Raw genomic sequence first — 25,150 nt, forward strand, 5'->3', positions numbered from 1 at the left:
AAGTGGGTGAACTTTAAACAACTTAACCCTACAAAACAATTTAAAATAGGATTAATATATATATATATATATATATATATATATATATATATATATATATATATTCTAAGTTAGTTTTCTTTTAGTTTATGTAAAACTTTCAATACATCTCTTCACACCAAGATGTGTATATTTTGAGAGCATAATTACACAATAATGAATGATTAACAGATTCAACAAATAACAAATTTCATAAAAATATATTTTAACTTATATAACTTTGATATCATGTTAATGAATAAATTTAAGTCTAATTCAATATTATAAAATTAGTTTATAAGATAATGTTTACCTATATATAAATTGACTTTGTCTGTAAAACTATTTAACAAAAGCTTTGTGTTCAAATTAAAGCATGAAAAAACTCCCTCCGGCCAAACTTCTAAATGATAAGAAGCGGTGTCAGTTACCAATTATATGGTTAAAAGTTTGTTATTTAAGAATAAAATTAAGAATTAGTATTGTTGGTGATTAAAGGTGATGTAATAATAAGATAAACTCACTTATGTTATTTTGTAATAAGTAGAAAATATATTTTAGTTACATAAAGATTAAACATTAAAGTTATATTTTATTTAAATATATTATTTTGACCTTTTAGATTTATTGTGAGTAGTCTGTTCTCTTCCTCATTATCAACCTCTCTGTCTTGCTTGAGAACAAAAGATGACGCATCTTCAAAGCAAACCATGAATTTGGGAAAGAACAAACCGTGAAAAACTGAAGAGAACACGAACCATGCATTGATATGAACACCTCGTGATATGAACCGACACATTCGATGTCTCGACATTGGGAAATTAAGTCCAAAAACAACAAAAACATATATTATGGATGTCCAAAACGACCATTGGGATAAGGTTGGCTTTATGTTTGTGAGGGTTAAAATAAAAACGATAAAAGAGTTTCAATTCAAAGGGTGGTGGAAAAAAAGCCATGGATTGAAATGGTCGTTGGACCCAGCATGATGGATAATCAATTTAAAAAAAAAAAAAAAAAATTGGGATGACTTCAAAGTTTTAATGTAGTTAATTAATTATATGGTTGTGTTCACGAGAGCAAACGAGGACGAGTCATACACAATGAAGATAAAGTACATCATCTTTAGCAAATTGATGTTTAAACTAGAGGTAATGATAACATGGCCCATGTAAAGTTGGGTTTCATTAGTGTAAAGTGAAAAATTAAAATGTATTTATTATTCACCTAAAGTCAATTCAAATTATACTCTGCGAGCTATGAAAACAATGCTTTGGACCTACACTTCAAAAGATATGCAAAATTATTATGTAAATCAAACAAGTCTTTTACTCACACGATTTTGAGTTCATCGTAAACTTTTTTATTTTTGAAGTTGTAAGCTTAACGACTAAGAAAATGCTTCGCATTGGAATTTTGGAATCACAACAAAGGGGCCTTTAGTATACAAAAATCTGCTTTTTCAGAGAAAAATATACAATATCTCCCTTATGTGAATTGCTTTGATGGTATCTTCCACGAATACGTTAGTTTTAGGGTTTTTTTTTTCTTTATATAAACATATTATTGATATGGAATATTTATTGACTTTTTGGATAACTAATATTTCGTTATTATTCAGAATTTGATTATAATAAAATTAAATAAATAAAACGTATGTGTAAAAGTATAGCGTGAGTCAAAACTCGAGATCCTTTAAAATCTAATAACTAAAAAAATCATAGAAATAAATATCAAAATTATGGATTCAAAAATAAAGAGACGTTAAAATTACAATTTAATATAATAGAAAAAATGTAAAACGTGTATTAATAAATAGGGAGTGTAAATAGCCACTTCTGAATGTGATGGGAATGATTGGGCTATGGTGTTAGAAATTTCTGGGTCAATGGTCATTCGTGTCGTTGCTGATATCAGCCCAATGTATATTTAAAACTAGAAGTGAACTTTATGAAGTAATTTTTTGAATTAATTAAGATAAATCATTTTAAGTTTTTTCTTAAGTTATTTTAAAATATTTAAGAATGTAATTTATTTATTCAATTACTGTTATAGGTAATTAATATTTGTAATGGTCAATACTTGGATAGCTTTAATTTATCTCAATGTTTTATAATGTTATTTAATAAAATATTTGTTTTATTGAAATTCATATGATAAGAAAATTCCATTAATGATTTGTGGTTTATGTTGGTGCTCATGGTTCATTTGTAGTGGCTATGGTCGGGTTTTGTAGAGTTTATGCTCACATTCCATACTGAGATGTTGTGCACACCATCGATGCTCTCATCTAAGTATTAATCCTCCAATCTACTTGCTTGGATTATAAAATGTAATGCTTACATTATAATGGTTATTCCAAATTAGAGACAACCTTCTAAGCCAATAAACTAGACAATTTATTGTTGATTATAGCGAATTAAAGTTGATATTGATTTTGGGTACAAAATGATTTCTTACTTTATGTTGTTAGCTCGTGATTTGCAATATGTGATTGTGTTTATGGGTCATTTGTGTCTCTCTCAAAATTTATTAAACACTAAGAATTTATTTCAACAATAGGATTGTTTCATTGCTAGCTAACACGAAGAGTTTATTTTTAAGAAAAAAATAGTTTAACATTAAATATTAATTAATTAATTAATAATATTTTTATAGAACATAGGAAAAATTAATAGCTTTTTTTTTTTGTTTAAAAAATGTATGTACAAATTTGGTGTCAAACTAGGTACATTTCAATATAAGTTGTAACTTGCTAGTTTACTTTGAAAATGACAAGCTCCATCAAAATGCAAATTGAACAAGAATTAAGAAACTAAGCAACATTTGTTGCTAAAAAGCAAAAAATTATTATATCAAAACAAATATGCTTAAAAATACATTGATGGATATATTAGGAGTAAGAAAATAAATGTTAATGGGGTAAGCATAAGGATTAGGGATGGCAACGGGGCGGGTACGAGTATCATGATCTCATCCCCATCCCTATAATAAAAATTCATCCCCATTCCCATCCCCAAACCCAACGGGTATACAACTTTTGACCCATCCCCATCCCCACCGGGTAACGGGTATTTTCTTATACCCATACCCATACCCATTTTTTTATTGTTCCATATATCAATTAAATATTTTTTATAAAAAAAATTTAAAAATCACACCAACGGAATCATGATACTATCAAAATATTCAATATTAAAATAACATACTCTTTTTGATTTTCATGATGTCAAATATTAAGAAAAATATTATAATAGTATAAATCTCAAATTAAAGTATCAAATAACAACTAAATAAAATTCAAATAATTATATAAAAGCTAAAAAATTACACATTACTAAAATTTTATAATAACCAAAATATTTATTAATTTTACAAATGATCAGTGGTTTCATTTGCATTCGATCCACCTACACATAGAAAAAAAATGAAAAATTAGATATGATATAATAATTGAAATTGAAAATTTTAATTACTAGAATATAATGTACCTTCTTCATCAGATTCATTTTCACTCATGAGAACATCTTTTCCTTTTAATTTTTTAACACCTACAAACACCAAATGTAGAATATTAGATGAGAATTCACAAAAAATACTAACAAAAAATATTAATAAATTTGAGTAACTTACCTAGATGGTTTGAGTTCCATATCCAACTTCTTGTACACATCAAAGCCTCTATAGTAATATGATGAAGTCGACTACGGTGAGAAGTTAATATCTGACCACCAGTACTAAAAGCAGATTCAGAAGCTACAGTTGTTATTGGAATAGCTAAAACATCCCTTGCAATTGCTTGAAGGGTTGGAAACTTTAACCCATTTGTTTTCCACCATGATAGGATATCAAATTCTTATGTAACCGACAAATTATCTTCTTCCAAGTAATAATCCAACTCTGTTTTCATAACTGTAGTTCTAGATTTTTTCTTTTTTGCCATAAACTCTAAAAATTCATTCGCATCATTATCAACATCCTTTCCCAACTCCAATGATGTAGCTCTATAAGAAGAAGTTTCATTCTTTTTTGATTGATATTCCAAAACCAAATCATAGCACATTTGACGAATCCTACTAAGTTTCAGATCAAAATCATTACCATACAATTTATAAAAATAATATTCTAACATGTCCATCTTGTACCTTGGATCTAAAACTGAAGCAATTGCCAATATATCATGAATAACACTCCAGTAACTTTCAAATTTCTTTAACATTTGTATTGCCATATTTTGAATGGTTATCTCAGGAGATTTAACCCAATCATTTATTGCAATCTTGATCTCACAAATCTTTGGGAAAAAGATGTTGGCAGTTGGGTATTTGGAGCCAGAAATGATTACTGTGATGTCATTAAATAATTTTAGCCTTCGACAAACATCCTTTGCAAATTCCCACTGCATATCAGTTGGCAAAGAAGTGTATTGAGCTTCACGTTGCTTTAACCTAAAAAACACATCCTTATAACATATGGCAATATCAAGCATCTTGTAAGTAGAATTCCATCTAGTTGGGCAATCCAAACTTAACTTTTTAGTGAAAGAAATTCGCAATTGTCTAGCTGTTTCCTCAAATTTTTCCATTCTTTTAGGAGTTGCTGTCCAATATGCTACACTTTCTCGAATTTTTTCCACCCCTTCTTTTAGGACGGCTAACCCTTCTTTCACAATCAAATTAAGGATATGTGCTGAACAACGCATATGAAGCAAAGACCCTTTCTTAATGAGTGTGTCCAACTTCAACTTATCCTTAATTTTTTCAATCATGCTATCATTTGTGCTGCAGTTGTCTAAAGTGATAGTAGACAATTTTGTATCAATATTTCAATCGAACAAACAATCAACTAATACATTGCAAAGTCGATCAGCTGTGTGAGGTGCGGGAACATAAATGAACCTATAAATTAAGCAATATTTTGTAAGACATATAATCTTTCTAGAGGTGCATAAAAAAAATTACTGGAAAATTTATAAATTAAAAAAGGTGTACCTCAAAATTATATTTTGCAATGTCCAATTGTCATCAATATAGTGAGCTGTGATAGACATATACCATTTCTTTTGATTGCTTGCAGTCCACATATCCGATGTAATTGCTATTCTTCCTTTATTTGTATCTATCAACTTCATAACAACTTGTTTTTCATGTTCATAGATGCCGAGTATCTCTTTCTTTATCGTATTTCGTGAAGGAAGTTGAAATAATGGTTGAATTGTTGTCACGAATCTAATAAAACCAATATGGTCCACTATTGACAATGGATATTCATGCAATATAATCATTGTTGCAAGTTCCCTCTTGGCATTTTCTTCATTATAAGCTCCACAAGCCAATTCCTTTTTGCCACTTGAAATCTTAGAAAAAAGTGTTTTTTGTCCCCCTTTTCCTTTTGCTAAAGCCTTCTTTTGAATACATATGTTTGTATGATGGTGCAAGTGCTTTGTTCCATTCTTTGTTTCTCCACCAAGCAGTTTCTTGCAATAGTTACATTTAGCTTTGTATTTTCCATCAACTTTTATCTTTTCAAAGTGTTCCCACACAACACTTTTCAATTTCCCTTTCTCAGGCTCTACTTGTGTTGTTGAATGTATTTCATCATGAACTTCTGAAGGTGTTTGCGTAGATGGATTCAATGGAGATTGACTGTCATTATTGGAACTTTGAAAGGGAGTTGGTTGTTGTGAACACTGTGGTGGACTTGGTACCTGCAAATCTTGATCTCCTGTGCTCATTTTCTCTAGAAACTAACATACGTAACAAAAAAAAATCAAACAAAGTAAAAAGGTTAATTTCTTTTTTAACAAAATATAAAAGGAAAACCAATAATCAAGTTTAAAAATATTTCAAATATTTTTTATACTATGAAAAATTTATATTATACCACTTAAACGAAATAGCACAAATAACAAAATTAAATTAATAATAATTCAAATTTAAACATAGATTCTTCATCTTTTGATCTTGAATTAAATTAAGGATTTATGCAATTGAGCACTTAAAATTGAGAATTAAACATTATCATGAAACAAAAAATAAATAATAAATAAAATTATCATAAAGGAGTAAAGATAATTAAATGTGTGACCCAAATTTGAGAATATCCATTTGAACATAACATAACGGAAAAAAAAATGTATAATTAAGATTATGATAAAAGGAAAAGTACCTTAAAGATCTGCTTAAACCTTAAAGAACAAGCCAAACAATTAAAAGAGAGTAAAAAAGTGTATAACCAAAGTAACAAAAAGAAGAGCTACAAAATAAGAGTCAAACATTTTCATGAAAATAAATAAATAAATAAAGATAATCAAATGTGTAACCTAAAAATTATTTCATAAAATGAAATTGAGGAACACCTATTTGAACATAACCATGTACAGAGAGTAAAAATTATGTAATAAGAAGAAGAAAAATTACCTTCAAAATTAAATCTTGAAAAACAAACCAGACAATTGAGAGAGTAAACAAAGTGTATAACAAAAAACAAAGAGAATGAGAAATATGTTATATATATATATATATATATATATATATATTATATTATATTATATTATATATTATATTACTATGTATATATATATTATATGTGTGGATATCTTATGCTTATATTATATATTTTAAGTATATATTATATTATATTATATAATAATATAAATATAATAATATATATTATATTATTATATATATATTATATGTATATGCATAGATATTTTATGCTTATATATATATATATATATATATATATATATATATATTTCTTTTAAATTTTTATAAATTTGTAATGTTATAAATTTGTTTATAAAAGATCTCACTAGTTAAATGATTAATTTGTTTTATACGTATATATTATATATATTATATTATATTATTATGTATATATATTATATGTATATTATATTATATTATATTACATGTATATGTGTAAATATATATATATATATATATATATATATATAAAAGTATATTTTATTTATATGTATATATACTATATTATATTATATTATATTATATTATATTATATTATATTTTATGTGTAAATATATTATTTATTTATATATATTTTTTAGATTATTTAATAAATTATAAATAGTTTAGTAATTTAAGCGGGGACGGGTATTTGGGCGGGTATATATATATCCCCATTCCCATCCCCATCCCCAGTTGAAAATTTCGGGTATTACCCATACCCATACCCATACCCAGTCAAAGCGGGGATTCCCCATCAAAACGGGGACGGGTTCGGGTGATACCCACGGGCACGGGTTTATTTGCCATCTCTAATAAGGATGGCAACGGAACGGGACGGGGACGGGTTTTGCTATCCCATACCCATTCCTGCAGAAAAAATTTATCCTCATCCCCCTACCCAAACCCAACGGGTATTAAACTTTTGTCCCATCCCCATCCCCACCGGGTAACGGGTATAATCTCGTACCCATACCCGTACCTGTGTTCTAACTACTTCAATATTAATTTTTATAAAAGAAAAAAATTACGGTAAAGAAAACATAATATTATCAAATATTAAATATTAGAAGGATGATTGTTTCTTCCATATCAAATACTTTGAAATAAATTATAATTGTCTACATTTTAGATTAGAATACCAAATAAAATTTCATGAGAACCAAAACATTTATTAAATTTGCAAACTATAACATTGATGAAACTTAGTTGATAAAACTAAAAAAATATTTCAAAAAAATATAAAAGGAAAACAAATATTCAACTCAAAATATATTTTAAATGTTTTTTTACTTCAATTTTTTAAATTCTAATGAATCTCTTTTTTATACACTAATAAAAGTTATAATACATCACTTAATCAAGATGACACAAAGAACAAATAATAAACATAATAATAAAATTTTGACATAGATTTTGTATCTTTTGAACTTCAATATATATTGGATAGTGACAAAAAAAATATTCATATCAATTACATTAAATTTTTATATTGTAGTAAATAAAAGTTATTTATACAATTAAAGTGAAAAAATTACAGTATGATTAATAATGAGTTATAAAATAACAAATAATTAGATAGAATATATCGAAATATTATTCTACATGATGAGAATAAACAATAAATAAAAATATTAAAAAACTAACAAATGTGTATTTTAAAAATAATTTGAGAGACTATTGAAAGAAATCGCACAAAGGAAATCAAATGTATAATTAAGGTATGATAAGATAAAAAATACCTTAGAGTACTAATTATTAAATTATGTTTGAAGTGGTTAAAATTAAATAGAAATATCATTAGTGATAAAAAAATTTGTCATTAAATTACAAATAAATAAGTAATTAAATTGGTCACTAAATCAAGTACCGATTCGATCATTGAATCGGTCACTAACTTAATCACTGATTCAGACAATAAATCAACTACCACCACCAATGACGAAAAATAGTGACTGATATGGGTTAATGACTAAATCAGACACTATTTCATGTTTTTCTTGTAGTGAATTATCATATATTATTCCTAAATATCATTATATATATATATATATATATAATTTTAACCACTTCAAACATAATTTAAAGTGAAAAAATTTCAGTATGATTAATAATGAGTTATAAAATAAAAAATAATTAGATAGAATATATCAAAATATTATTCTACATGATGAAAATAAACAATAAAAAATATATTAAAAAACTAACAAATGTGTGTTTTAGAAATAATTTGAGAGACTATCGAAAGAAATCGCACAAAGGAAATCAAATGTATAATTAAGGTATGATAAGATGAAAAATATCTTAGAGAACTAAGAAAACTTTTCAAATATCAACATATATACTCAATGGTTGAAAAATAACGAAAATTATTTTAATGAAACAAAAGAGTTCTTCAAATTAAACAAAAATTATTAATAATAATAAGTAAAGAATTTTTTTTATATTACCTTAAATTGAGAGTATAAACATTCTCATGTGAAAGAAAAATATATAATAAATAAAAATATTAAAAAATAATAGAAATATTCAAATGTGAGGCATAAATTTTTTTTAATTAACATACATCATTTTAACATAATTACATAAAGATTATGATAAGATAAAAAATATATTGGAGATGCGAATGAGTTTCATGACAAACCAAATAATTAAAAGAAATAAAAAATAGAATATATATATATATAGGGTTACTTAATTAATTGTAAATATTTTAATAATTTAAACGAGAATGGAGATCTGGCGGGGACGGGTATTATGGCGGGGATATGTAAATCCCCATACCCATCCCCATACCCAACTGAAAAAGTCGGGGATTCCCCATACCCATACCCATACCCAGTCAATGTAGGGATTCCCCGTCAAAACGGGGACGGATTCGGGTAATACCCACGAAGACGGGTTTATTTGCCATCTCTAGTAAGCACTTAATCAAAAGTAGTATAACAAACATATTGATAAATATTAATCTTTAGAAACACAATTTTGTATGTGAGATCCCTCTCTTCTAATCCTTTGGTCTAAGTATACTAGCCTATCCCACACTCAAACAAAACACTTCCCACCTACACAATTTTTCCTCAGTTTCTCTTCCAAACAGTTACCTCTATAACTCTGATTCTTCTCCTTCTTTTGCAATCAGATTTTGGAGAGGAAACTCCTGTAGAGCTCCCTATTGATTTCACTCCTAGCTTCCTTCCTCCGAGTAAGTCAATCCTCCTATGTTTGGTTTCTATTTTGTTTTGAATTTGAAGTTCTGCCTCTATTCTAGGATTAATCATAGGTTCCTTCTCTTCCTGTGTCCTGGTGATGTAATTTCTTAGGTTGAATAGAGGTTTCTGCCCTTACTAGTTGAGGTTGATTTCACCAAGCTCGAAATCAATAGAAAGGTAAGGGGAACTAACTGATTTTCTTGAATTTCATATAGAAACCATTCTTATGACTTTGATTGCATGAATATGTGCTTGATTGATGCTTGGATCACCTATTTGTGTTGAATTGGAAATTTTGGTTTGAATTTTTGGGCTCTACATGTGAAAAAGATTGGGAATCTGATGTTTTCGCCAAAGCAAGCAACTCTCGCCTGAGCGAAAACACAAGAAACTCATCTATGCAACAACGTGAATTGTCACCTAGGTGAGCGAGTTTCGCTTGAGCGAGAGACAATCTCGTTTAAGCGAGAAAGCTTAGCCTAAGTGAGAATTCGCTCAATTCTTGGGTTACTCTCTGTTTTGATTCTCGCTCAAGCGAGAATGATCCACTTAGGCGAGATAACTCTTTTGCCTAGGCGAGAGAACTCTTTTGCCTAGGCGATACCCTCTAGCTTGAGCGAAGACCACTGCAGTAGAATGTTTGTTCTCCTGTTTGAGATGGATGAATTAATACCTTAATGTTAAAGTGTGAATTGGGATAATGATATGCATGAATTGGTGTTTTGACAAACATGTGAGGTTTTAAATGTATAAATTGGATGATGAGAGATGTGGGTGGCCTAGAAGTCCAAGGGGAAATTCTAAAGAGTATGTTTTTAGTGTATGTAAGGACAAAAGAACTCACTATTAGGGGTATCCTGAAACTCCAATAATCATTCACGCTCAAGTAGAGCTAGAGCTATCAAAACGGGTAACCTGGCCCGGCCCGACCCAGCTCGACCCACCACGGGTTGATCACTTAGTGAGCCAACCCAACCCGACTCACTTATTAACGAGCCAAAATAATTCGAACCCGACCCGACCCACCACGGGTTGGTTGGTTAAACGGGTTGACTCACGGGCTCACTTAATTAAAAAAAATATTTTTTTTAATTTTTTTCAGTCAAAAATAAATTATAATTATAATTAAAATCTAAATAAACTTCAATACAATCCAAATACAAACTAAAATCACAAAAATACCAAATTATCTATGTGTTGACTAAAAAAACAACCTAACTTGACCTAAATGCAAAGTCCAATTTAACAAAAAACACTTACGTGACCCTTTATTTACGGGTTGGTGAGCCAACCCGGCTCACCACGGGTTTAACCCGGGTGAGCCGGGTTCTAAGTAAGCCGGGTCAAAAATCAACCCGTACTGAAATTTATAAAAAAAATTCAACCCAGCTCGGCCTGAACTCGTGGTGGACCGGGTTGGCTCGCGGGTTCCAACCCATTTTGACAGCTCTAGGTAGAGTAGAATGGATTATGTCGTGAGGAGTAGCAGAAGGTCCTAGTCTTTGGACTTGATCAGGTCTTAGACGAGAAGGAAACTTACCTTATGAGTGGTTGGGTGATAACCCCTTGAGGCCAAACTCTGCAGAGTTTGGGAACTATCACAGGTGCAAGCCACCAAGAGGTCCAATGTCATTTACAAAATTTTGATAATTGAGTTTAGTGTCATCTATTTCTCCCGCATTATTGTGATTTAAGTGATTTTTGTTAGAATTATGGAATTGATATTATGTTTATAATTGAATTGTATGTTTCTTTTAATCATATTAGCTTACCCTTTTTATTGTTTATGCATGTTTTATATTTGGGTTCTTTTCTTGCAATGATCACTATTGTGTGAGCAGATAAAGATGTAGGTGAAGATACTCCCCTCTTGGACAGTAGGATGGGGTTTTCAATAGTAGTCTATGTTTTGTGTTTTGATTACAGATGGAACTTTTTGTTAACTCTTTCCTAGAATAGGTTGTACATATAGTTGGTATTTCTATAGTTATTTGGATGACTGTATTAATACTCTATATTGACTTATTCCTACTATATGTTATGTTTTATCATGATATGATGTTTTATTTAGTAGTGCAAAAACTATTAAATGGAATGTTACTTTGTACACATTCCTTAAGGTGTCAAAGAATAAACTTACTTTTCACCACTTATCAAAATTCAAATTCAAATAAAAAAATTCAAAACTAATCAAAAAGTAATCTTAGAGAAAAGCACCAAAAACATAACAAAATTCAAAATCTAGTAAAATATATAATTGTTGAAACAAATAATTTATCACTACTAGAGATTTGAAACTTTTTATGACGGTTCTACAAACCTTTTATGGTGATTCTTCTAGTGTCATAAATGTGAACGATATAGAAAGTTTACATTTTCTATGTCAATTAAGAAAATCTAACATAGTATGCCTAACTTACTATGACAAGTATCAAAAAATCTGACATAGTAAGTCTACCTTATTATGATAAGTATTTGTAGATATGTCATTGTAACTCAAACTTAATATGACATATATTTGTATGCATGTGATAGTAAATGATTTATTATGACAAATATTCCTAGACCTGACAAAGTAAATCCAACTTACTATGATAGATATTCATAAACTTCGCATAATAAATCCATTTTATTATGACAAGTATTCATAAATTTAACGTATTAAGTCCAACTTAATGTGATAGGTTTATATATACATGAATATCTTTGTTTGAACTTAATTTCTCCCAATCCCATTTTATTTCAATATAATTTTACCATTTTTTAAAATAATAACTCATATTTCATTTTAACATAATATACAATTATTATATTTTATTTTAACTTACTTTTTTATGATTAAGGATAAAATAGTAATATTTTAATTTTAACAATTAAAATGTTTTTTAACTTATCAAACTCATCCTATTATTTACAAACTTCATGGCATTCTCCTTTCAAATCCCTTTATTTCTTATTATATTTCTTTTAATTCAAAAATCTCAATTTCACATCTATTTTCTCTCAAATCCATTCTCTCACATACCTCTTTAGAAACAGACAAACAAGTTAGAAAGCTATAACACCAATTATTTTAATCTGCTAACATGATCTATTCAACGATTTATAGTATAGTTGAAAAAATAAGTTTGGTTTGAATGTCTTATTCAAATAGTTTGTACAATGAACTAAGATAGGCAGAAAAAATAGTGATATAAATTGAAGCGAATTAATTTTGGCTTCATTCGATTAGATTGTGGCTTAAATCATTTTAGATTGAATTGGTCATATAATTATGAGTCAGTTCCTTTTATAAAAAAGGTAACTTAAAAAAATGAAAAGTAATGTTGTTTTATTAAAAGACATGAATGTGTTATAATTTATAAATCAAATTATTGCACCTAAAATCAAAATTAATTTATTTATGTTACTTAAAATTAAAAAAAAATTCTATTTTTTACGTTTAGCTTCTTCTTCTTTTAATTTTTAAAAAATTGGTCCGAAATAACTCATTGATACAAGACCAAGTGGAATATATGCTTGACCTACTTAAAGTATGGGCTGGATAAACAGTTCAAGGGCTGTACCTTCATAAATACTTCCTTGCACCCCAAAATTTCATTCTTGTCCTTTCTGGATTAATCCAAAAGTCATTTTTAGTAAATATTTCCAAATTATGCAATCCAAAAGAAAAAAATAAAAATAAAATGAATTTTAGAATGTACAATTTGAAAATCTAATTTTCCATAAAAGATTACAAAATATAGATTAGTTAATTAATTATTTTTGAATGGAAATTTTTTGACTTATATTATATTTTCTCATCTCTCGTGTAAAATTATTTAAATCTATATAACGTCAAAATAGTAATTTAGAATAAATATATAACATTAAATCAATTACTAAATATTCTTAATCAATTTTTGAACTTTAGATTAGTTTTCTACCTAATTGTTTCCGTAAAAATGTGTGAATGAACCTTAAATCAAAAATAAAAGTAAAAAAGTATTTTAACTTTAACATGTAGCACTTAGGCCAAAATAGTTAAAAATAGTTATATCCTTCATCATGCGATTAGTGTTTTATTTATAGTGAGATCAGTTACAATTATATATATATATATATATATATATATATATATATATATATATTATCATTTCTAAATAATCTATTTAAAAGATAATAAATAATGATAATATCCCATAAGTCGGTTTATGTTTATCGAATATGGGTTACAACGATATAATATTTTATTATTAGAATCTTCCAATATTTTTTAATATTTGGCTTACAGGAGACATCCTCATAGCTTGAACCATCATGTGACACTTGGACATGTCTTCGGCCTACTGGAGGCATCCTTTATAGCTTGAACCATCACTTGGCACTTGGATATGACCTTGGCCTACTGGAGACATCCTTTATAGCATCCTTTATAGCTTGAACCATCACTTGGCACTTGGATATGACATTGGTTTACTGGAGACATTCTTTGTAGCTTAACCATCACGTGGCACCTAGACATGACTTCGGGTTATTGGAGACCTCCTTTATAGCGTTAACCATCACGTGGCACCTGGATATGACTTCGTACTGGAGATATCCTTTATAACTTGAATCATCATGTGACACCTAGACATGACCTTGGCTTAGTGCTGACATCCTTTAATTGTTGATTTACAGAAGAAAATCAAAGTCAGAAAAGATCATCACCTTTTCGATAAGACATCATTTGGTATTTAGGGTAAGGTTTTGATTTGAATTTCTTCTTTTATCTTATTTCTCTGGTTTTTTGTTAAAGTAAACAATAATATTTGTGTCATGTGTGTTCTTCATTTTCAAATGGAGTATTTTTGTATTTGATTAGTAGAAATTATTTGTTTTTTTGTTTTTATGTTTCAATTAATTATTTTGAAGGGCATTGTTTCTGCAATTTATTATTTTAATTATTCTTTTGTAATTACAAAATTAAGAAAAAAAATAAACGACATCATTTACATTATTAAATTTAATTAATAAATTTAATTATCTAAATTATTTTTTAATTGTATTATCTTCATGTTTTCATGTCCTTGTAATGCTAAAAGTTCATCTTCAAATTTTCTTATATATGTTTAGGAGATAGTCTTTTATTATTGATAACTTTTAATATTTTATTTAAACGGTATAAGTGAGACTTAAATCAATTATGGATAATTTGTGACAAAGTTTCTTTAATTTTTATTTTTTTCCAAATTTTTTTATTATGACATGTGGCAAAAATATCCATTTGTGCTCTTGGAGTATTATATATTATATAAGTTATATATTAGTTAATTACTTATGTTTTGTTGGAATTTTTTTCATTTATATTATATTTTTATCCCATCATGTCAAATAATTTAAATTTATAACATGAAATTAGTATTTTAGACTAAATATATAACATTAAATCAATTACTAAACATTTTTAATTTTTCTTTTAATTTTAATTTAGTTTTCTGGTCAACTATTCTATTTTAACTATATTTAGAATTTTTTATTTTTTCCCCTATAAAAAATATTTCTAAATTAAAGTAAAATAATAAAAAAAATATAAAATTATATCAAAATTTATGAGAGAGAGAACTTTGGGAGTGTTTTTGAAAAGTTTAATGAGAGAGAAGTCTAAACTTGTTTGAGAAGCTTAATTAGAGAGGAAAAAGAAATGAAGTGATTTTGGAAAGTATATGGCTGCTTTTTGTGACTTTATTTATTTATTTTTAATCTTTTTTCAAAATCTTTGGATTGCGACATGTGGCAATAATTTTTGTTTCTTCTCCTTGCAATTGTATACTTTTTAAACTCTTTTATGAAATTTTGTTTCAAAATTGTGTATAATAATATATATATTTTTTGATTGTGACATGTAACAATAGTTTTCATTTGTACTCTTTTATATATATATATATATATATATATATATATATATATATAAAGCACTACTTTATTATTTTATTTTAGTTAAAAAATAAAAAATTAATCTATTTTAATTTTATTTATAAAAAGTTTGTCAAAAATTCATTTTTCATTGTCAAATAATTAAATAAAAGATACTTGTCACTTTGACGCTGAGTTCATTGTGGTACCATTTGACACTTGTAAATATTATTATTTTATTTCAAAACTTTATTTGTGTTTATTTTTATTTATTAAATATATTATTTTATTATCCAATGGGAGTAAGAGAAAAAGTTAAGTGTCAAAATACAATTTTCCTTAAATAAATAAGTTATAGCCAAAGGTGTGTCACAGGTAATAAGGTGCAGTTACACTTTTCATATAAGTTAAAAATAACACCGAAAATTCAATGAAAAATCGAAATTTGCCAGGTTGAGTTGTGAGAATAATTTTCGGACATTGAAGAAACATGCGTGAGTGTCTGTCCAAAACCAGCACGGTAAAAGACTGAGAAGCAAAAAAAAATGTAGCGAAAAGAAGGATTCAACCGAAGTTTGCAAGTTAGAACTGTTGAAGAAAATGGTGATATAATAATTTCAGGTCACAGTCGTATTTTTTACACTGGAGATACAAAATGTTGGGTAAAAGCTTCTAATTAATCTACTCTTGTAATCTCATCTATCTTCATTCGTATCAAGCATCAACTACATGAGACTTTCACATTATATTACGAATAAAAAAAAGTCTCTGTCAGTGCATGTAAACCATTTCCTGGTCTTTGCATTCCCTTATTCCGATTTCCATTTTGTCCTTCGCAGTAGAGGGCAACACATCACAACAGTGCCTTCTTGGAGCAAGTAACTGAATACAACACAAAAGTTTGCGAGTACTGTTAGCAATGTCAAGTTCATGTTCCCAAAGTAATATCCCCAAGGGAACAACTAGTACAGTGAAGACTTTACAATTAAAAAACATTTTCATGTTAGTTACCTGTTTGATGTCAGGGTCTAACTTTTGTGAGACCACTTTGATCACTTCCAGTTTGTTCGGTGACACGGCATCGTTTGAGCAATTCTGGAAAGATTTCTTGTAACTGCTAATGGTGCCATCCATGGCAGATGAGACAGTGTCTAGGAAGAAAACGGTGGGTCTTTTACAAGGGTCGTTGTGAAGTTGTCTTGTGTTGAAAGTGTATGTTTTTGCCAACATGCTTCCCTTCTTCCACTGCTTGAATGTCTCTTGCACCTTTAGAACGTCTGGCAAAAGCATGTGGTTCGGGAAAACCTGAACAGCATAGCCCCATGACACTGAAACTGTCCATGAAAACCGTCTGTCATAGCAAATTGCTTGTTGCAGCACCCTCTGGGAATCCACATTTACAGCTTCAAATAAATGCTTCAGAGCTTGTGTAGTTGTCATGTTCGGAAAGATTGGATCAGTATAATCAGGGTGATGCAGGGACAGCAAAGGAGTCAAAGGATGTGCCGCCAATAAACCAAAGGTGTTTCCCTTCAAATCTACCTGATCCAATTTCAGAATCACAAACGTTAACAGATTATTTAATCTATAAACCTTTGTACTTTTTGTTGATAATCAAGCACAAAAATCAAATCATAATCAAGCACTATGCACTACTAAGGCCGACCAAAAGTTGAAATTTTTGTTACCTGGTGAAAACCGGGTTCATGTGTTAATCCAACCCCAAGTTCTGCCAAGCAAGAGTACACCCTTCCATCACTTCCATAGAGATGAGGGTACCTTTCTATACATGAATCAAAAACCTTGGCCAACACCTTTGCCAGAGAGGAGCTGATAGCAAAACCTGCCCCACCATAAGCCATTCCAAAACCGAACACCCGGTTCTGCTCATAAACCTCAGAGTGTGCACCAATGTAGTACCAGAGGTTGTGATCATATTTGGAAAGAGTTTTGACAACGTTCTCCGGGAAGAAAACCGTGTCATCATCTCCAAAAACGAACCACCTCACCTCTGAATCATTGTTCATTGCCACGGTCTCGGCAACAACACGTGCAACGCGTATTGCGGAGCGAAGTCCACCCCTGTGAGTGAAACGAAACCTTGAAGTGTCTTCGGAGACACAAAGAGGAGGAAGAGAAGTATCATTGCTGACATGTTCTTCATCTGGGAGACTGTCCAGGAACACGCACCCCTTCATTGCTTTGTTGGTGTTGTTCCACCACAGCTTCACGTATTCCTTCCTCTTGTCCCACGAACTCTTGCTTGAAGCAATTCCAACGACAAGGTGATCAAGAGTGGTAGGTCTGGACACATCTTGTGATGTCTTGTTCACGTGGACTACCTTTGATGTCCCCAGTAGAAGCACTGACACGACGAGATAAAGGGCGCAGAATGAAGAAGAGACTAAGATGAGATTAACCAGAGATTGAACCTTGGTGGGTTTGTGAAAAAGCTGCATCTTGACAACAATGGATCTAGTTATGTTGTGAAGATGAAGAAGGTGGTTTATTGTCGGTTTAATACATGAACAGGTACGTTTGTTGTTTGTGAGAAGTGTTTGAGACGTGTTCAGATGTATGTATGTATGTAGGTGTGTAACTTTGGCGAAAATCCACCGCGATCCACGGCGTAAGAATGCTAATTGTTTTGACGATTTTAAGACAGTTAATGTTCCATGTATAAACTTGGGTAGGTACGATAGAGAAAACTCAGAGTGTCCCTTCCAATTAGATTCGCACGGTTGGCTGGTGTTGATGGTTATTGGATTCAAGTGGTTGAATTGATTTGCATTGACTATGGAGAAGACGATGGAAAAAGGTGTTGGCGGGTTTGAAGAGTTAGGCCACCTAAGCTCTTATTCTTCCACGTCAAGGTCTTCGTTATGCCAACGCTTTTATCCCTCACATGAAAAATAATTAGGGGGCATGAGACAACGCTATGGTTCACGTTAGTTGTGCAATTTAGGCATGAAAGCACGATTCCAGCGTTGTCTTAAGCTTTCACGCGTACGTTTTGACTTTCTACCTGATTGTGCGTTTTTCACTTTTGCTTTTCCGTTTTGCTCCTTCACATTGAAGGGTATATTAGTTACAACTCACAAAATCTCTTAACGGTCGTACATCCGTTTTCATTTTAGAACATTCATGTATTATATATTATATATTCTGTTTACTACCTCCTGGAATAAACAATAAATTAAAATAAAATCAGCGAGGTTTTGATATTTCTATTTATATCACACGGAAAAATAAAAGGACAGTTTGTAAGTTTGTGCGAGATACCGGGAATGGGACCGCGTGGAACTATGGAAGCCCAAGTATCTCGGAAATGAAATAAAACTTTATAATTGAGATATACATCTTTAGGCACAAATGTAAAATAAAGTATTCATGTCTTGTATGCATGAAAAGATAATCATTTGAGTTAAAATATTTCTAAACGTACTTCTAACAGACTGTAATGTTTATGCGCAATGCAGCCGGCAAATAATTAGGTAGAATTTAATTTACAAAACTCAGACGTGGTCCTTGTGGTGATCACGTTCCAAATTAAAATTGGACCCTTCACTGAGGTTACCACACTCCAAATACAAGGAGAAACTACCTGCAATTTTGGATATCAGAAGTGGATAAAACGTGTACTGTTTCGTGCAAGTGCTGGGTCCAGTAAACCATAAAACTGTGAGGGGTTTGATCACACCGGTGAAACCTCTTTGAGCTTTGATAGTTTTTCTTCAACAATGAGGACAGGGATCTTTCTCTCCTGCAAAGAGGATGGGGGAAATAGAAATCAGGAAAGGCAAGGTATAATTAGAATTTTTTCAGAAATGTAAAGTTTGTAGCATAGTACAAGCTGCCCGGTGGAGGCACCCATTGTTCAATAACCAATGAAACTAAGCACTAAAGAATATTTGCGTTTACCTTCTCTTCATCTTTCAGAAATAGAAAAGAATCAAGTTCCGCTTATCCTCTCAAAACAATGTACAAGATCAACTAAATCCGCGTTATATCACCTACAACACAAACATTCTTGCTCATGAAATTTCCAAAGCTTTGAAAGGAGGCCACTTCCGAAATGAATGCTATGATTGCATGGAGATCAGTTCATTGATTTCACACTGTCTAATGTGAAGATTGGTTGTATAATTAGAAGATGGTGGTAAGACGCTACAGCACTGACGACGGGGGGCATTCATCTGTGATAAGACCCAATACACAATATAAAGTTTAAGAACTAGAATAACAAATACAGACAGAAATCACAAATTTGAAATAACCAGTACTAAGATTGACTTAAAAAAACCTGGTCATTATTAAGCTGCAGCTTCCTTGAAAAAACTATGATCTGCTCGAGCTGTCTAACATCGGATTCAAAGCAGTTCCCATCGTCATGCCTACTGTAACTGCTCCAAATGCCCCTTTTATCAGATGTAGCACTTTTGAAGAAAAATACTGAAGGCCTTTTACAAGGATCTCTGTGATAGTCTCTGGTGTTAAACATGAAATTGGCATTGACTTTACTACCCCTCCTCCATGGAACAAAAGTTCTCTGTACCGAGAGGAGGTCAGGTAGAAGTTCATTTCCTTGATAGACTTGGATAGCAAAACCCCAAGAAACAGAGAAAGTCAAAGAATTTGACTGATCATAGCAGACAGTTTGCTGCAGGATCCTGGCAGGATCTACATTTGCAGCGGCAACAAGATGCTTCAAAGCCTGTAAACTGTCCATGTCGGGAAATATGGGCTCCATTGCTTCCAAGTGATGAAGGGACAACAATGGAGACAATGGATGTGCAGCTAGCATCCCTAACAAATTCCCCCGCACATCCAACTAGCATAACAAAATGGATAAATAATGATTCCAAAAGAGCCTATCATTATATTTTTTTTAGGCCTTAATTAGCAGATAAAAGAATGCTCCTCAATTGTAGAATTCAAGAAGTGCGCATTCCAGCAAAAATATCAAACTTAAGACCTAGACAACATACTCGTGTTGTCCTTATGATGTTTGTTTGAAATGCCAAAGAATTTAACAAGATAAAATTTCAAACAAAATTATTAGATTTATCATGCTGTGAGACCAATGTACATTTAAAACGTCAACAACTAAATAGATGTAAGTGATGCACACAACCATTGAATGCAGTCCGAAAAATAGAAACTAATGCACATTATAATTTTCATGTTCATAATTGTTGGTATCTACAAACAACCTTGACACAATACTGTTGATAACGTTCTTCAATTAAAGTTGTCATTTTATCTCGACAATTATAGATAACTTTAGTCACCAATAACAAAAATTTATTTTAATAAGAAAAACCGCACCAACAGCAATATCTATGGCGTATAGTTTTTCGTCTGAGTTTTGTCCTTGTAAACAAGCCTCCAACACCCATAAAGGAAGTAAGGGAGTAATCCATGGGACATCTAACTCTTCAGTGCATTAACACCAAGCCAAAAAACAAAAAATCACAGCCCATAGATGACTAAAGAACAGATAAAGGTTACACATCCCACTGCCCTTTCCCCTTTTGTGGTTTCTCACGTATTCTCTTTCAGAGACAATCTTATTGGAGAGACTGTCAGAAACTAAAATATGGATAACTCACTTATAAAGGATTTCAACTATTGAACACATTGTAGGAGACGCAGAGAACCAACCCCGTTTTCCACATTCTCCTTTTTTGTTACACGACATATCAAAGACAGTATCAGAACTAAAAGAAGGTCTCTCCCTTTGAGATTCCGAACCTTGGATAGACACATTGGAAGAACAATTCAATCAGAGAGTAACACAAACCATAACAACTAAATTCTGTCAATTACTCCAACTCTAATATCTAATCAATCCATATGCGAAGGTCAATACATAGCGTCACTTACATAGAGTCACCTACATATAGTTTGTTAGGATTCCGCGAGTCACTTTGGTCCTACTTCTAAGTGTCACAATGATTCTTAAGTAGGAATGATTCTGAAGAGCAGTAAATAAAATATATAAGAAAAGACTCCACACACACCCATCGCCTTCAAATTCTCTTATATGAAATTCTTATAGCGTGCCGAATCTTCTCGTGCTAAAGAAACCCAACAGAGTTGAGTTCATTGTTCCCCCCATACAAAAATTGAAACAACCGACCAAAGAGAAAATAACACACCCAGCGAATCAAACACATGCGTATAGATAAAAACCAAAAACAAACGTAAGAGAAAAACAATAGCCAAATAGAACATAATATTAATAATAATATCAAAGTACCTGATGAAAGCCAGGTTCATGAGTCAAGCCAACACCGAGCTCAGCAACGCAGGAATAAATCCTAGAATCGCTGCCATACAAGTGTGCGTACCTCCTCAAACAAGAGTCCAAAACCCTCGCCAAAACCCTGGCGAGGGAACTGCTGATCGCGAAGCCGCCACCGCCGAACGCCATCTCGAACGAGTACTTCACGTTCTGCTCGTAGCTCTCGGAGTTGCTCCCGACGTAGAACCACCGGCGGTGGTCGTACCGCGCTAGCGCCCGAACCACGTTGTCGACGAAGAACACCGTGTCGTCGTCCCCAAACACGAACCACCGCACGTCTGTCTCGTTGCGATCCACGGCCTCCTTCACAGCTCGCGCCACTCGGATCGCAGACCTCAGCCCCCCGCGGAAAGTATAGGGGAACGCGGATGTATCAGCGGAGATCACAACCGGCGGGAAAAAGGAGGAGGAGGAGGAGTTGAGAGGAAGTGGCGGTGGTTTGTCGAGGAAAGCGAGGGCGCGGGTGGAGTTGGGAGAGTACCAGAGGCGGAGGTAGGGGAGGCGGCGAGGCCAGGAGAGGGAGGAGGAGGCGACGGAGAAAAGGAGGTGGCGGCGCGTGGTCGGGGAGAGGGTGGTGATGCGAGTGGATGAGGTAAGTGGCGCAAATGATGGGGCCCACGTGAGGAAGAGGAGGTAGAGGTTGAGGAGAATGGAGAGCATGAAGATGAAGGATTTGAATGAAGATGCTGGAGATGTTCTGACCTGAGGAAAAGGAGGCATTGCTATATCTGAGACACTGCTGTTACTACTAAAACTCGGATCCTTTTTTCTTCGTTTGAACATCGGTTTTACTTTAAATTAACGGTGGTGGGAGTGGGAAAAGGAGGGACAAAATAAACCGCCAAGTGACGGTTACTTTTCCAAACCTGTGATGACGGAAGAAAGGAATCAGTAGCAGCAAGTGCTTATTGCTTCTACTTCTACTTCTACGCTTCTTTGTTCCTGCTCTAGGAAATGGATTCTTTTTTCTCTTTTAATGGGCCGTGTTGGGCTAACCACAATGACTTCATACATAGCTAAAAGGGTGCTTTTCCATCTGCACCTTCAACCATTTCTTCTACACCCCAAAATATTCATATTAATAACGATTATTTGGTTATGACTTGAGTAGATAAGTGATAATTAATTTATTTACTTTTTGGCTGTCGGAAACCTATTTGTAAGACATCCTGCACCTCCTGATCACATTTCATCAAAAAAAAAATTATATTAGATGCCAGATTTCAAAATCTTATATGGGAAGATATCGAATTTCGAACACCGGTTAAATAAATCAATGTTTTTAGGTATAAATCTGATTTCAAAATCTTTAATTACTATTATTTATTTATTTAATTTTCATATAACTTAATTTGTTATATATTTATTTGGTTTTATTAATTTATTCTTTTACTTTTTTTATAATTTATTTATTTGTTACGTATATCATTCTTTTTGTTTTAATTTTGTTTTTCATTTTTTAAATATACATAATCTAATTTTTTATATATAATTTAATTTTATATTTTTAAATTTTTTAACTAATTTAAAATTAAATTGAAAACTAATTAAGAAACAAATACAAAATAAATGATAAATAAATAAATAACAAATAAAAATAAATAAAAATATGAATCAAGAAACATGAAACAAATGAAACATAACATAAAGTAAAATGATTCACAAAAACATGAAATGGATTTAGAAATATGTGATTCATTAAAACGGATCTATAATAATGGATATCCAAATTCGTGATTCACTAAAACGGATTTAGAAATATGTGAGGAGAGGGTTAACTATATTTTGAAATTTGGTGACTTCATTTATCGGATTTCCAAATCTGAAAAGTTCGTAAATTGGATTTTGAAATCATGTTTATATTTAAGGGTCTTCCTAACTCATGTACATAGAAGTTTTGTTAAAGTAACTAATATGTGTTGAATTTTATTAAAAATACATAAATAAGTGTAATATTAGATTAAATCTGATTTAATCATCATTAATACAATTTATTTTATTTAAAAGATAAAATTGTCCATAAATATTATACATGTCGATTTTATATTTTATTTAATGTTCATTGATAAAAGTTAAAAAGTAATTAAATAATAAAATAACTATGTTTTAATGTTGTTAAAAAATTAAATATAATTAAACATAAGGAAGTTTAAATTAACATAACAACCAGCAAAAAACAATAATGTTAAACATCTAAAAAAATTATAAAAAACAACTAAAGTGTCAATTCTTTTGTAAAACTTAAAGACATACCTCTTAAAAGTTTACCGTCTTCACATTTGAAACACTTTCACCTTGAGACTCTTGAAATGCCACCAGAGATTTTTTTTTCTTTTCTTTTTAGTAGACTTACAAATTCCAAAGTCACTCTTGTGTATGTTATTGTCTACAAATTTAAAAAGGTATTTTTGTCTTTATAAAATTTGTTATATGCATTTATAATATCTTAATTAATGTATTTAATTATTTAAACTTTCAATGTAAAAATGAAAAAATCAATACAAATTAATTTTCCTTAATCAGTGCCCTTAGGGCATTGGTTAGCATTCTCCTATATTTGAAAATGTTGATTTATTTAACAAGAGTTTTAATATGAGTACTTTCCTAAACCGACTTTCGAAATAGGATCTTGTTAACCAATGCTTTTGGTTAAAAATAATTAATACGCAATAAATTTGCAAAGATTCATAATTAATTATAATATTAAAATAAATCTGATTTAATAACCATTAATGCAATTTTATTTTATTTAAAGTACAAAAATGTTCAAAAGTGTTGTCCAACTATGTTTAATATTATATTTAATACTTATCAATAAAAGTTAAAAAAACAATTAAATATTAAAATAAATATATTTTAATGTTGCTAAAAATTAAAATATAATTAAACATAAAAAATTTAAATTAACAGAAAAACTAATAAAAAATAGTGTTAATATATCTAAAAAGTAAAAGAAAAAACAATTAAACAATTAAAGTGCTTATTTATATAAGAGAATTATTATTTAAAAATTTCAAAGAATATTTTTATTTCTATAAAATTTGTTATGCATTAATATTCTTTTAATGAACTTAATTATTCCAACGAGTTACCCCAAAAGAATCATCATAGATATCAGAGTCAATGATTCATCTTGGTAACCAGTTTAAATGAGTGTGATTCTAAGTCCTAAATTGGATAGATATGAAAAAATTTAACACTTTATAAGAAAGAAAAAAAAATCTATAAATGAACTGTGTTATGATCTTCGATTAAAAATAATATCAATA

The 25,150-nt window shown here is 30.6% G+C and overlaps 2 protein-coding genes across 2 annotated transcripts; both read right to left on the reverse strand.

Moving 5' to 3' along the window:
* Positions 1-16,157: 16,157 nt before the first annotated feature.
* LOC114169838 (uncharacterized) lies at positions 16,158-18,409 on the reverse strand. Its single transcript, XM_028055161.2, has 3 exons — positions 17,263-18,409; positions 16,586-17,116; positions 16,158-16,456 (listed from the first exon to the last, which is right to left on the reverse strand). Exons 1-3 carry the CDS (start codon positions 18,031-18,033, stop codon positions 16,346-16,348), a joined length of 1,413 nt encoding a protein of 470 aa, XP_027910962.2. The 5' UTR covers positions 18,034-18,409; the 3' UTR covers positions 16,158-16,345.
* Positions 18,410-18,894: 485 nt separating this feature from the next.
* LOC114169836 (uncharacterized) lies at positions 18,895-22,819 on the reverse strand. The gene is made up of 4 exons (XM_028055160.2): positions 21,837-22,819; positions 19,878-20,405; positions 19,496-19,770; positions 18,895-19,337 (listed from the first exon to the last, which is right to left on the reverse strand). Exons 1-3 carry the CDS (start codon positions 22,662-22,664, stop codon positions 19,657-19,659), a joined length of 1,470 nt encoding a protein of 489 aa, XP_027910961.2. The 5' UTR covers positions 22,665-22,819; the 3' UTR covers positions 18,895-19,337; positions 19,496-19,656.
* Between the last annotated feature and the right edge of the window lie 2,331 nt (positions 22,820-25,150).

Source organism: Vigna unguiculata, chromosome 11, assembly GCF_037176805.1.
Source record: "Vigna unguiculata cultivar grain cowpea cultivar isolate G323 ecotype 2 chromosome 11, ASM3717680v1, whole genome shotgun sequence".
NCBI classification, from domain to species: Eukaryota; Viridiplantae; Streptophyta; class Magnoliopsida; order Fabales; family Fabaceae; genus Vigna; species Vigna unguiculata.